General features: G+C 37.6%; 1 protein-coding gene across 1 annotated transcript in view; it reads left to right on the top strand.

Annotated features, from left to right (window-relative positions):
* Positions 1-13,529, top strand: part of LOC140242471 (organic cation transporter protein-like) — a 37,384-nt gene that overhangs the window by 19,991 nt on the left and 3,864 nt on the right. Inside the window, exons 2-4 of the mRNA XM_072322205.1 lie at positions 10,483-10,749; positions 12,142-12,245; positions 12,807-12,961. Of these exons, the coding sequence (XP_072178306.1) occupies positions 10,483-10,749; positions 12,142-12,245; positions 12,807-12,961 (526 nt within the window). The remainder of the gene's footprint in view (positions 1-10,482; positions 10,750-12,141; positions 12,246-12,806; positions 12,962-13,529) is intronic.

Here is a 13,529-nt window from a genome sequence, read left to right as displayed (position 1 = left end):
GTTTAGGAAAAGGGAGCTAATTCAATGCAAGATACAATGATATGTGCTACCATTGATTTTAGAGACGTCATTGTGGTGTGGTGCTGGTGGTGGTAAGGGAATCATTGCTTTTAAATTAATGAGACAATCCTTGGAACTTTGCATCAAGAATATAATGCATGTTCGTGCGGAGTTTTTTTTTTTTTAATCCTGACGTGGACATTATTTTTCTTTATCTTGTTTTTAATTCAAGAATGTTATATCTGAATATGTTCGATTTAGTTACGGTTTCAATGCATCTTGTTTACCATCTTCTCTGACATTAAATTGATGGTTTTTAAATTTGACATTGTCTGTCTATTTGTCTGTTTATGCTCATAAAACACTGCTATAACAACTAAAACATTTGTTTCACTTGTCACACGCAATGCTATGGATTGCAGTTGTGCATGCAGTTTTCCTTTTGCCACCTCTCGTTTTTCTCTCCCCTTTTCCCTCACTTTGGTTTTGTTATACTGCAGATGGGAATGATTACAATAACATAACCCAACTTGAAGTAGGAATGAGAACTGAATAAATTAACTCTAGGCCAGGTGTATATAGCGTCTCGCTCATCTCTTTGAAATTTCAGGTTGTCATTGTTCTATCAACGGAGTTGAAGACAGGCTTTATGTTGCTATAGAGGTATCTAGCTCCACATGAATGGAATGCATACGCTGTTTAGTATTAGTAATGAACTTTTTCATGTCCATCCCTGCCAAGAAAAGTGTGTTTGACGGGGTTCTGTGTCATTGTGCCTATGAGAAAGCAAAGTTTTATTTTCGCCATGGCTGTTTCTCTATGCGTAGCCGTGAGTGATGGATGTTGTTGGCATCTAGCTGGGCAGTAAAAAACCGAGTATCATGCTATAATACCCCCCCCCCCCGTTAGGTTCTAAGCGTTCAATGTGATATATATTTCTTCTTCATTATGTCAATCACTGCTGATGGAATTACAGAATTATGCTATGACACGTTTCACTCAAAGCTTAAAAAGCAAAGTTTATGCACTATACAAGTAATGGTGCATGAATCCTATAGACCATTGATTTTAGATGAGAAATTATGATATGCCTATAGTAGGGATGTCATTGATTGGGAATTAATGACACGATTAAGCATTTTCATAATCCTTATCCTTCACTCTAACCTCCGTGAAAATATCATATTTGAATTCAACCAATAAGATGGTAAAAAATGCATGCATTCATGTTTTATCAATATACAATGTATGGACTTTCCAAACATTCAACAGCGATTATCTCAAAATGAACATTGTGTGGGTTAGCACTATATTGCATCGACCCCTTCAATTGTCTATCAAGTTCATGTCGATGTTTTCTAATTTGATGACGTCATCATACTAGAAGTTGTGATTAAAGGCAAGATATCAAAATCAGCGAAGATTACTAATCGCTGCCTCATGTTCCTGTGTTTGATCGTCCAGTCAATACCAAACTGACGACATACGTTGAATATGTTATACTTTGAACAATTGTCTATCAAGTCCATGTCGATGTTTTCTAATTTGATGACGTCATCATACTAGAAGTTGTGATTAAAGGCAAGATATCAAAATCAGCGAAGATTATGTGTTATGTCTATGGGGGGATTTTTTTTTTTTTAACCATGCATAAACGATAACGCTCAAGCACTTTTACCTCACTTGATTTTGCTTCATTTCCTCTGAAACTTAAGTATGTTGTAGCTGAGACAATAAGCTGCAGTAATCATACATTTTATTTTTTTTTCAAATCTTCTCATCAGGTTGACAATTTTGCAGCTTAAAACTGAAAATGAGAATGGAAGGTGGACGAAACGATTCCTGATTCATCTTTCACATACATAAGTTTACGTTCCTCATATTTTCTCGTCGAGACGTATGGCCGAGTGGTTAAAGGCGACGTCTCAGAGACGTGAGGTTGCACACATTCATTCATTCATTCATTTTCATTTTCATTTCATTTATTTCATTCCTTCTTTCTTTTTCGTCAAACATAACACGAAATGTATCAGAAGATATAACATAGGCATGTATTCGACTTTACATGGTAGATAATGGTTAACAAATACGAAATTATACATGCATACCGGCAAAATACAAAGTTATGTTTGGAGGATAAAAAAAAAAAGAAAGAACTGAGAGGTTCACTGAAAAGCATGCTTGTAAATTGTGAACCACTCAAAAGGATTCTTGTGAATACATTAAACTTTTTTTTTTTTTTTTTTTTTTTTTTTTTTTTTTTTTTTTTTTTTTTTTTACAAAGACAGGAGAGAACAAGACAGTAGAAACACAACGACATTACATGACTTTACAGTAGGGTATACCATGACACATGCGGGTTCGAACCCCACAAGATCACGAAACAAAATACTTAGCCATTTTACTTTTTTTTTTCTTCAGTGGTGTATTACATATTCGTCCATGTAGAAATCACGTTCGTATAGAAACGCACCTATACACACACACACACAATATCCCTCTTTCTTGTGTTGGAGACCACATTGCTTCGATTGCTGCAAAATTTTGCAGGCTGACTTTATCAAACCGATTATAGTATAAGTAATGACGACTACGGAGGTGTTGTACTTTGAACAATTGTCTTTCAAGACCATGTCATTGTTTTGTACTTTGATGACGTCATCACACTGAAAATTGTGATTAGAGGTAAAGACGCAAAATCGGACAAGTTTACGTGTTATGTCTATGGGAGGTGATTTTTCTTTTAAACCATGCATTGACTTGACAACGTTTAAGCACCTTTATCTCAGCTGATTTTGCTTCGTTTCCTCTGAAACTAAAGTATGTTGTAGCTGAGACAATACAGTCAGTCCGCAGCACCCGATAATTCGCTCGTATTTATTCAACTCGTATGCAAGCCCGCTCTAGGCTTGCATACGTAATAAGCTGCGTAAGGGGATTTTGTCCTTGGGCTTTCGGCCTCAAAAATACACCTTATGTTCACAAATTTGATATCAAATTCAAGGAAAATATGTAAACTATCGTCACATGTTACTCAAATTATTGTAAATGAAAAATATCATAGCGTAATTTGAGCTTGAAAAATGATGAAAAAAGTAATTCGTGCAGTACACGTTCAAGACGTCAAAAAAATACCAAATTCACCTTGCGTCTCAATGAAAATGCTTTATTTGGTAGTCCATCTCCTAATCTTTGTATCCATGTAAATATCTTGACAATTTGTTGCTTAATCCGGTCAGGAACCAGTAAAATATACATCGATGTCAGTGCTGATCAGCTTGAAACCGTGCAATCTCAAGAGTAAGCTCTCTCATTGGACAGCGCTTGCATTCAGCGCTTGCATTACGTCATTACACTGCTACATAACGGTTTCATGCCACTTGCGGTTTCTTGGCACGCGTGTAGTTCAAGCGCTGAATGCAAGCACTGTCCAATGAGAGAGCTCTTTCGCGCCACTGTACACTTTGTGTGGAGCATACTTCCGGCTTAGGAGTGAATTTTACAGACATTTCAAAACGGAAAAACTAGTATAAATCATGCTTGCGTCTCCTTGACTCCAATATATGATGAGCATCTAAGTTTCCTCTCTACGAAAAAGCCAGAATTAGAAACAACAGTTTCTTAATCCGGTCAGGAACCAAAAAAGAACTTTAGACGACAAAATCTCCCGTGAAAAGCAGGTAAAATTTAGGCAAATTCAACTGATTATATAGTCATGATAAGATCCGATGTTATACGCAAATTTAGTATCAAAATAAAGATCAAAGTCTGGAGAACAATATTTACCGTGACTTGTAGCCATGACGAATGTATGTACAAGTCGCTACAATGTGAAAACCATAGCCCTATCAAAGTCTCGCAAAATCTCGCTCGACGAGACACCTTTCGAACGCAAAGATCGTCAACGAGAGTGCTGAATAAATCTTGCCGGATCGGCTCATTAGCATACGTGCTGCGGACTGACTGAATAAGCTGCAGTAATCATGCATTTTATTCTTTGAAATCTCCTCATCAGGTTGACAATTTTGCAGTTTAAAACTGAAAATGAGAATGGAATGTGGACGAAACGATTCCTGATTCATCTTTCACACACATAAGTTTACGTTCGTCATATTTTCTCGTCGAGACGTATGGCCGAGTGATTAAAGGCGACGTCTCAGAGAAGTGAGGTTGCATACGTGCGGGTTCGAACCCCACAAGATCACGAAACAAAATACTTTGCTATTTTACTTTTTTTTTCTTCAATGGTGTATTACATATTCGTCCATGTAGAAGTCAAGTTCGTATATAAACGCACCTATACACACACACACACACACACACACACAATATCCCTCTTTTTTGTGTTGGAGACCACATTGCTTCGACTGCTGCAAACTTTTGCAGGCTGACTTTGTCAAACCGATCATAGTATGTAATGACGACGACGGAGGTGTTGTACTTTGAAAAATTGTCTTTCAAGACCATGTCAATAAGCCAGTTCGGGGTTAGCTCATGGGCACATGGGTACAAATGACCTTTCTTCTTTCTCAGTTGATTAGGCACTCCACTAGTTTCAAGCGACAGAAGGCATGAGCTTGCCCAACGTAACAATTTATGGAATTCATCAGTCATGTTCAAACAAAGGATGAACTTGCATAGACCAGGTGACCAGAATGATCCTTCCATTGACATTTTGGAAAGCATCCATTTCATTATTTTGCATTGAATGTATTAACAATCTCTTTCTATTGATATTGTCAGACACCGCTTTTGCTGTCATGTGGATGTGCTGGCAAGCACCACTTATAGGGATCAGTTGAATAATCATTACATTACAGATGCTTATCTCAGTGAATTTAAAAACCACCATGCTCTGCTGGTACAGATGACCCTTTTCTGCTCATGCTCAAAGTGGAACCCCGAACTGGCTTATTGTTTCGTACTTTGATGACGTCATCACACTGAAAATTGTGATTAAAGGCAAGGTATCAAAACCAGCCGATTGTAGGTTTTATGTCTACGGCACGTATTTTTCCCAAGTCGCCAGAAATGGCATAGCGACATCAGTCGTTACAAGGCCGCATTTCCGTCTAGCAATGCAATACATGTTCACGCGGCCCCGTTTGTTGAGTGGGCATTGACTTTTTCCCCCTGTAATATCTATACATTTTTTTTTTTTTGCCTAACCATTTCCGTGGATGTCCCGTGGCCGAGTGGTTAGAGAAACGGATTTGCATGCACGCTGAATAATTTCAAGGTGCCTATATCACATTCTTTTCTTTGTCGATCACGGATGACCGACATCTGATGACCCCAAGCGTATCACCTAACTCGTCCTTAGTGTGACGAGTTTCATATCTCGTTTTTTTTTATTCTTCTTTCTTTCTGGACAATTTTGTGTCGTCAATATCTCAACAATGACATTACGGAATAACATGACATTTTCAGTCAACATGTCTCATGACAAAATCTAGCCACAATAAGGTTTTCATGACAGTAACATATCTATGACGTCATCTAGGCGCCATTTTGTGATTTTCGGACCTTGTCACATGATCGATCATAACTTCCTAACTAGATGTCATTTCTGTATCATTTTCGCTGGACATAAAGTTCAGGTCACGCTCTATCTTACTTTTTAACGCTAGTTACCCAGGTCATCATTAGGCGCGCGTAAGCGCGCGTCAAAATTTTAAAAGGCTCAAAACGACTTCCCAATGGGAAATCTCGAAGTTTCAGACAATTTTAAGCGTTTCAAACATTTTCTCGCGTGCGCGTCCGTCCGCGCAATTTCGCGCGCAGAGCGCGTCAGCAACATGAAAATGCAATTTTTTTGACTGATTTGGATTCCTGATACTTTGAGTAACAATATCCATTGATTTCCGATCGATTTCGACCCATAACAAAGGAATGCACAGGCGTCAAAGTTGAAATTCCGCACGCGCGTCTTTCTGCAAATATAGTGAAAAAACATGTCTTTGTTTATTTCGTCATTGCTCTTTAAATCGTCCGTTGACCCTATATTTCTATTACATATTACAAAAGCATATGAATTGTAAATAACATTCCAAGTATCAATATTGCCAGGAAAACGCGATGACGTCATCATATCGTCATTTTATATAAAAAAAATGGAATTGATTTTTTTGAGGTACTGTTTCTGACATTCATTTGCTCGTATCTCTGTTGTTTAACCTCAATATTATCCCAAATTCAGATATGTTGTACTTTGAACATTTGCCTCTCAAGTCCATGTGATGGTTTTGAAATATGATGACGTCATCATACTAGAAATTGTGATTAAAGGTAAAGACTCAAAATCGGACAAGTTTACGTGTTATGTCTATGGGAGGTGATATTTTTTTCAAACCATGCATTGACTTGACAACGTTTAAGCACCTTTACCTCATCTGATTTTGCTCCATTTCCTCTGAAACATGAATATGTTGTAGCTGAGACAAGAAGCTTTAGTAATCATGCATTTTATGTTTTCAAATCTCCTCATCAGGTTGATAATTTTGTAGTTTAAAACTGAAAATGAGAATGCAATCTGTACGGAACGATTCCCAATTTTTCTTTGCAACTGTATATTGATCGAATCCACGCTGCCACTTGTAGGAAGTTGAATAGCGCCATCACAAGTCAACACTGTCACGATAGTATTTAGATTTAAGTTTCGCACTCGATCTTCAGGACAGCCATGTGGCATAATCAGTTAGCGCGCTGGTTGTTCATAACGCCATACCGGAAGGCGAGAGGTTCGACTCCCGCAGGACTGTTATCCGTTCTTTTTTTTTCTCTCTCTTTTTTTCGGCAGTTCAGCTTTACTCCGATGTCATTTATCGTATTATTTTATCAAGTGTACGTAACCCGTGAACACAGCTGCTCTATTTCATTTGTTTTGTATTGGAGTTTGGAGATTGGGTTTGCTTCATTAATTTTGTCACACTTAATGTTGTAAATTGCCCCTTGTTACAGTGTCCCGCTTGCCACCTTTCGTTTGCTCTTTCCTTTTCTCTTCATTGGTTATTGTTATACTGTAACAGGATAGGTAGGACATGTACGTTTAAATAACTTGCAGGAATGGGAGCTGAATTGATTAACTCTAGTCCAGGTGTATGGGGTCTCGCTCATCTCTTTGAAATTCCAGGTTGTTATTGTTTGACCCAACAACGGAGTTGTAGACAGGTTATATGTTGCTATAGAGGTATCTTGTGCCACATGAGTGGAAAGCATCACTGTTTAGTAGTAGTAGTAATGAACTTTTTCATGTTGTAAATGGTATAAAGATTTAAGATAAATATATATATATAAATAAAAAATATCAAAGATACATTTCACATCCAATCTTCGGTACAGCCGTGTGGCTTTATAGTCGCTTATCGCGCTGCATGGTCATTATGCACTACCTTATAAGGTCTCGAACATCTCGTCCTATAGGACGAGATGTTCGAGACCCGAAGGACGCTATCATTTTTTCTCTCTCTCTTTCTTTGTTTTTCTTTTGGCAGTTCAGCTTTATTCCGATCGATGTCATTTATCGTATTATCTTATCAATTATACTACCCCACGACACACAGTCACTCAAGTTCCTTTTTTTTTTGTCGGAGGCTGGAGGTTGGATTTGCTTCATTTATCATACGTAATGTTGTAAATTGCCCTTGGTATACAGTGCCCCGCTTGCCACCTTTCCTTTTCTCTTTCCTTTTCTCTAATTACGTTTGTTCCTGTTACACTGTCACAAGACAGGTCGGAAAATAATTTACATAACTCAACTGGAGCAGGAATGGCAACTGAATGAATTAACTCTAGGCCAGGTGTATGGCGTCTCGCTAATCTCTTTGAAATTCCAGGATGTTATTGTTTGACGCAATAACGGAGTTGTAGACAGGTTTTATGTTGCTATAGAGGTATCTTGTGCCACATGAGTAGAAGGCATCACTGTTTAGTAGTAGTAATGAACTTTTTCATGTCCCTCCATGTCAATTATAGTGTGGTTTAAAGGGGTTGTGTGTCTATCTGCCAAAGAAAAGGAAAAACTTATTTTCGTCATAGCTGTTTCTTTATACGTAGCCGTAGGTAATGAGTGTTGTTGGTATCTGAGCAGTGAAGAACAGAGCATCAGGCTAAAATCCCCCTTAGTTATACGCGCTAAGCGTTCAATTTGATATATCTTTCTTTATGTAGTCAATCACTGCTAATGGAGTTACAGAATTGTGTTATGACACGTTTCACTGAAAGTTTGTAAAGCAAAGTTTATGGACAAGGCAAGCAATTGTACATGAATAATACCTACCATTGATTTCAGAGGGAAATTATGGTATGCCTAAATGTAAGGGTATCATTGCTTTGGAATTGCTGAGACAATATGCTTGGCAAGAGGGCTTCCACTTCTAATAACTGATCCCTTTGAAGATGTGTCGGTCACGGGTGATCGTCATGATTCATCTTTCACGTAGAAGCTTACGTTTCACACCCTTGGTTCGAGAAGACTTACCATCATACTTCAAATTGTTATTAAAGGTAAAGACTCTAAATCAGACAAGTTTACGTGTTATGTCTATGGGAGGTGATTTTTTTTTATGTGCATTGACTTGACAACGTTTAAGCACCTTTATCTCAGCTGATTTTGCTCCATTTCCTCTGTAACTTAAGTATGTGGTAACTGAGACAATAAGCTGCAGTAATCATGCATTTTATTCTTTGAAATCTCATCAGTTTGACAATTTTGCAGTTTAAAACTGAAAATGAGAATGGAATGTGGACAAAACGATTCCTGATTCATCTTTCACATACATAAGTTTACGTTCCTCATATTTTCTCGTCGAGACGTATGGCCGAGTGGTTAAAGGCGACGTCTCAGAGACGTGAGGTTGCACACGTGCGGGTTCGAACCCCACAAGATCACGAAACAAAATACCTAGCTATTTTACTTTTTTTCTTCAATTTTGTATTACATGTTCGTCCATGTAGAAATCACATTCGTATATAAACGCACCTATACACACACACAGACACACACACACACACACACACACACACACACACACACACCATATCCCTCTTTTTTGTGTTGGAGACCATATTGCTTCGACTGCTGCAAAATTTTGCAGGCTGACTTTGTCAAACCGATCATAGTATGTAATGACGACGACGGAGGTGTTGTGCTTTGAACAATTGTCTTTCAAGACCATGTCATTGTTTTGTACTTTGATGACGTCATCACACTGAAAATTGTGATCAAAGCCTAAAGGCAAGGTATCAAATCCAGCCGATTATAGGTTTTATGTTTACGGCACGTATTTTGCCAGAAATGGCATAGCGACATCAGTAGTTACAAGGCCGCATTTCCGTCTAGCAATGCAATACATGTTCACGCGGCCACGTTGGTTGAGTGGGCATTGACTTTTCTCCCTGTAATATCTATACATTTCTTTTTTGCCTTACCATTTCCGTGGATGTCCCGTGGCCGAGAGGTTAGAGAAACGGTTTTGCATGCACGCTCAATATAACTTCAATGTGCCTATATCACATTCTTTTCTTTGTCGATCGCAGATGACCGACATCTGATGACCCCAAGCGTATCACCTAACTCGTCAGTCTGACGAGTTTCATCTCTCGTTCAGAGTATTTTTTAAGTCCTCAGTTTGTTGGTATAAATCGTTATCTATAAGGCCGTCACTATATCTTGATTAGAATTGTAAGATTTAATAAGCAAAAAATGACAAGAATTCCATGTTTTTTAAGCTGAAATACAAAAATTTTCGGATCACTCGCTGCGCTCGCTCGCCAAAATTTATCAAAATTTATTACATTTAAATCACCCTCAAAAGATCCCTTTTAAGTGCTTGAAAAAGCATATCATAAAGTCCCTACCGGCATGGGGTTGGGGTTGAACACTTTTTCAGAAATTAGGGGCGCAATTTTCGCGCTTGCCCCGGAGGCCGTTTTCCCTAGATACGTCACTGGGCAAGACGCCGGAGAAAAATCTTGCAAACATTCCATTGTTTACATGAAAAGAGGAATCCCAAAGTAACACGCACGCAAGTAGGGATTACGTTGACTGAATATACATAAAAACCACTTTATCTATACTGTCAAATGTTTCAATAGAGAAAATCGATATCATTTTTCTCTATTGTTATCCCCTCTTGCGTTTATTCTAAATGCGCAGTAAAAAAAAAAAAAAACAAAAAAAAACACCGAATTTGTCCCATACTTGGACTGTCCATGCGCGTCCTGTGCTTGTATTCGGGTCACAATCACCTTATATCGGGCAGACTTTGTTAAATTATTCTTTATAATCGTTCATTAGATAATTTGCTTAACTGAAGTCTCCCAACATTTAAGATTACTCATATAGTGATTACATTCTAAATTTATTTTCTACAATGGTATCAGATCGTATGTCAAGGTGGTATCTCAGTGGGTAAAAATGTGAGGAAGAAAACATCTCTCATTCTCTCTAGTCCCCTTTGATCTTTTCCTCGACTACCCCAGACACCAGAGTGGGATGCGGGATGTGCAGACTACCACCTGTCGGAGGACGCCTGTGAGATGGCCCAGAAGGAGGGAAGTATTCCTGCAAACTACTCCACCAGCGGTGAGCTCGAGTACCAACAGTGTGCTAAGTATAACGTGACAGGAGTCCCCTTTTGGCCGGGTATCGACCCTTCGAACTACACCGATGGAGACATGGAGACCATTCCATGTGACCAGGGTTGGGTTTACGACGACAGTCAGTATGAATCCACTACAGTGACAAGCGTGAGAATCTTCCTTCATATATAATATTTTCTTCCTTTACACTATATACAACCTATAGTAGTAATGTATAGAGTGCACGTGCCCTGACAAACAAATACCACAATGGATTGAAATGGATGTGGCGCTATAGCACACAAGCACTTAAGTTGACCATGTTGAGACATGATCACGTTCTAACTAATTGTTTATTCTTGATATTGATGTGTTTCTACTATTCATTGATTTAGTCTTTTTTTACACGAAAATTATATTATATGTTATTAATTTTTTAGCTCTAATCTTCAAATTTTGTAATCTACGATGCGCTAATACGTTGAATATATTGAATATTTATTTTAGTGACTTTTCCTATTTCCTGGTTTGATGACACTGGTGTCCGAACCTATAGATAACTACTGGCATGCGATAACAATTACCACGATTTTTCTGTCACGACAACATCAAAATTCAGTTCGTTTCTTCCTTTCAAGTATAATTCCACACCATGTTGGTTCTATGTTGGTTTAAGATCAGAGAATAAAATGGTATATAGAATATTGAACTTGAAGGTTTAAATTTTGCCTTTTCTCTTCTCTTTAAAGATAGTCTTACCATAGTTATACATGCACGCCTCTTTGACTGCATAACATATTTTCGTGATGCTCCAGTGCTTATCATATTTTTGTGATATATCACGTGATAATTCATTAGAATAGTCAAATAATCAGTCTCTCTTCTGCTAAATCTTAACAAGGTGATAGTAATATGCGCAATATTGAGTAATCTTAGTATATGTTTCTTTTCAAAATATCTAAAAGTTTACGGATAAAACTGTGTTTGAAAGAAAAGAAAAGAAAAGGAAAAGGAAAACAATTTATGCAAATTATGGATCTACTCATGTAGTTGTGTAAATATTGCATCACGAACATTGAGAAGAGTTGTAGAATCCTTTAAAGATTTGTGCAAACTTATGCATAGGTTTTGTAATTTGGCAATACGCTTCATATTCCGCTGGCTTCAAGTCACTCTTCCATAGAGTTTGATTACGGTGACCAAAGAAATCGTTCTAAAATGAAATAGTTGACATTCAATCATCCTGCGCACATATTTGCGCATAATTCTGTTCACCAGAACTTAAGTGTTAAATTTGCTGAATTAAGTAAAATGTTGTATTGAATGGGACAGGGACATATACTGTCTACGTCTGGTGTGAGTTAAGAAAATAATATGCATGCTAAAAGAGAAGTACTCACTTAACTGCGACAGAGCGCATAACTATGGTTTCTGGTTTCTTCTCCGGCTATATCTATAACACCTCCCTGAACAAATTATTCTGTTGTTTGTGTACATACATATTGCCTACTGTGTATTTTTGATAAGGTTGATATAAAAGTTTGTTTTACTTGACCCTAGTTCAATTTAGTGTGTGGCAAGGATGATCTTTCGGACGTGTCTCAGACAGTCTTCTACGGTGGCTATCTCGTTGGCTCACTCGTCTTTGGCATCTTGTCAGATATGTATGTATATGTATGTATTTACACTACTTCTCTCGCTCTCTTCTCTCAATGTAAAAAAAAACAAACAAACACACACACACACACACACACACACACACACACACATAGATATATATATATATATATATATATATATATATATTGTATGATTCTGTTTGTAGTCCACGTGTTGGTACCAGCACAGAAAAGATGATGAAGTAGGATAGTAATGTATTTTAGTCCATCAGTGCTATTTATTCAAACCAAAATTTTGACGCATATAGTTCACTTTCATACATTTTTGCTCTCTCCATCTCTCTAATATTCATCTCTTTATCATCTCTTTGTCTGACCTTATCATGCTTATAGCATAGCATTCAGTCTGACTTCTGTCTGTCTGTCTATCATGTCCGTCTCTTGTCATTTACATAATTTTCCTGTTATCTTATTCATCTTGTTGATTGTGAAACCATTAAGATTCTTTTGAATTGTTCTCTTAGCTTGCGTTCATACTGCATTCTATTCCCAACATCACGCGACAGTAATTGAAGTTATACATTTTTGTTTGTTTCTCAACCCTAGGATCGGTCGATGGTGGACACTTCTGATATGTATCGTCTTCAGACTCCTGTTTGGGATGCTCCTTGCTTTCTCCCCAAGCTGGTGGGTCTTCACTGTCGTGCGATTCTTCCAAGGGATGGGATCCATAGCAACGTACATCATCCTCTTTATCATCGGTACGTGACGTCACAGGCTCGAACTTACAGTGAACCGAAATATACATTAGGAACATGCTAACAAACAAGCTCTGAGCTATAATAAATTAATGCAGTGTATTACAGAAAGCAAAAATACAGCGTAGCCATTGATAACTGTTTATATATATATATATATATATATATATATATATATATATATATTAATTTCCATGGATTTAGGTGCTTCGGGTTGGTATATGATGTGATTGCGCTTGATGTCGAGGTCCATTATCAAGTTCTGTACATCTCTAAGAATAGCTAAGCATCCTCTCATAAGAATAACAATAAATATGATTCAAAAAGCGTTTATTACTAAAGTTTCTAAGCGCTAGCGTCATGTGATGGAGAAGAATTTAGGAGAAATTTAAATTAAGAAGGAAAAGTAGCAAGCATAACTGAAAACTGACTACCCATAAACATAAGGAGATGTTTGTTTTATTGTGTAAAAAAAAAGAGAAACTTTACATACACCAGAGCTGGCCTGTATACTTCCAAAGTGGTTATACCAAACATCGTTACCATGGTTACAGTATCATGAGCCATAAGA

Source organism: Diadema setosum, chromosome 19 (genome assembly GCF_964275005.1).
Source record: "Diadema setosum chromosome 19, eeDiaSeto1, whole genome shotgun sequence".
Classification (NCBI taxonomy): domain Eukaryota; kingdom Metazoa; phylum Echinodermata; class Echinoidea; order Diadematoida; family Diadematidae; genus Diadema; species Diadema setosum.
The sequence above is the reverse complement of the archived record's forward strand: the minus strand, read 5'-3'. Positions and strand labels throughout refer to the sequence as shown.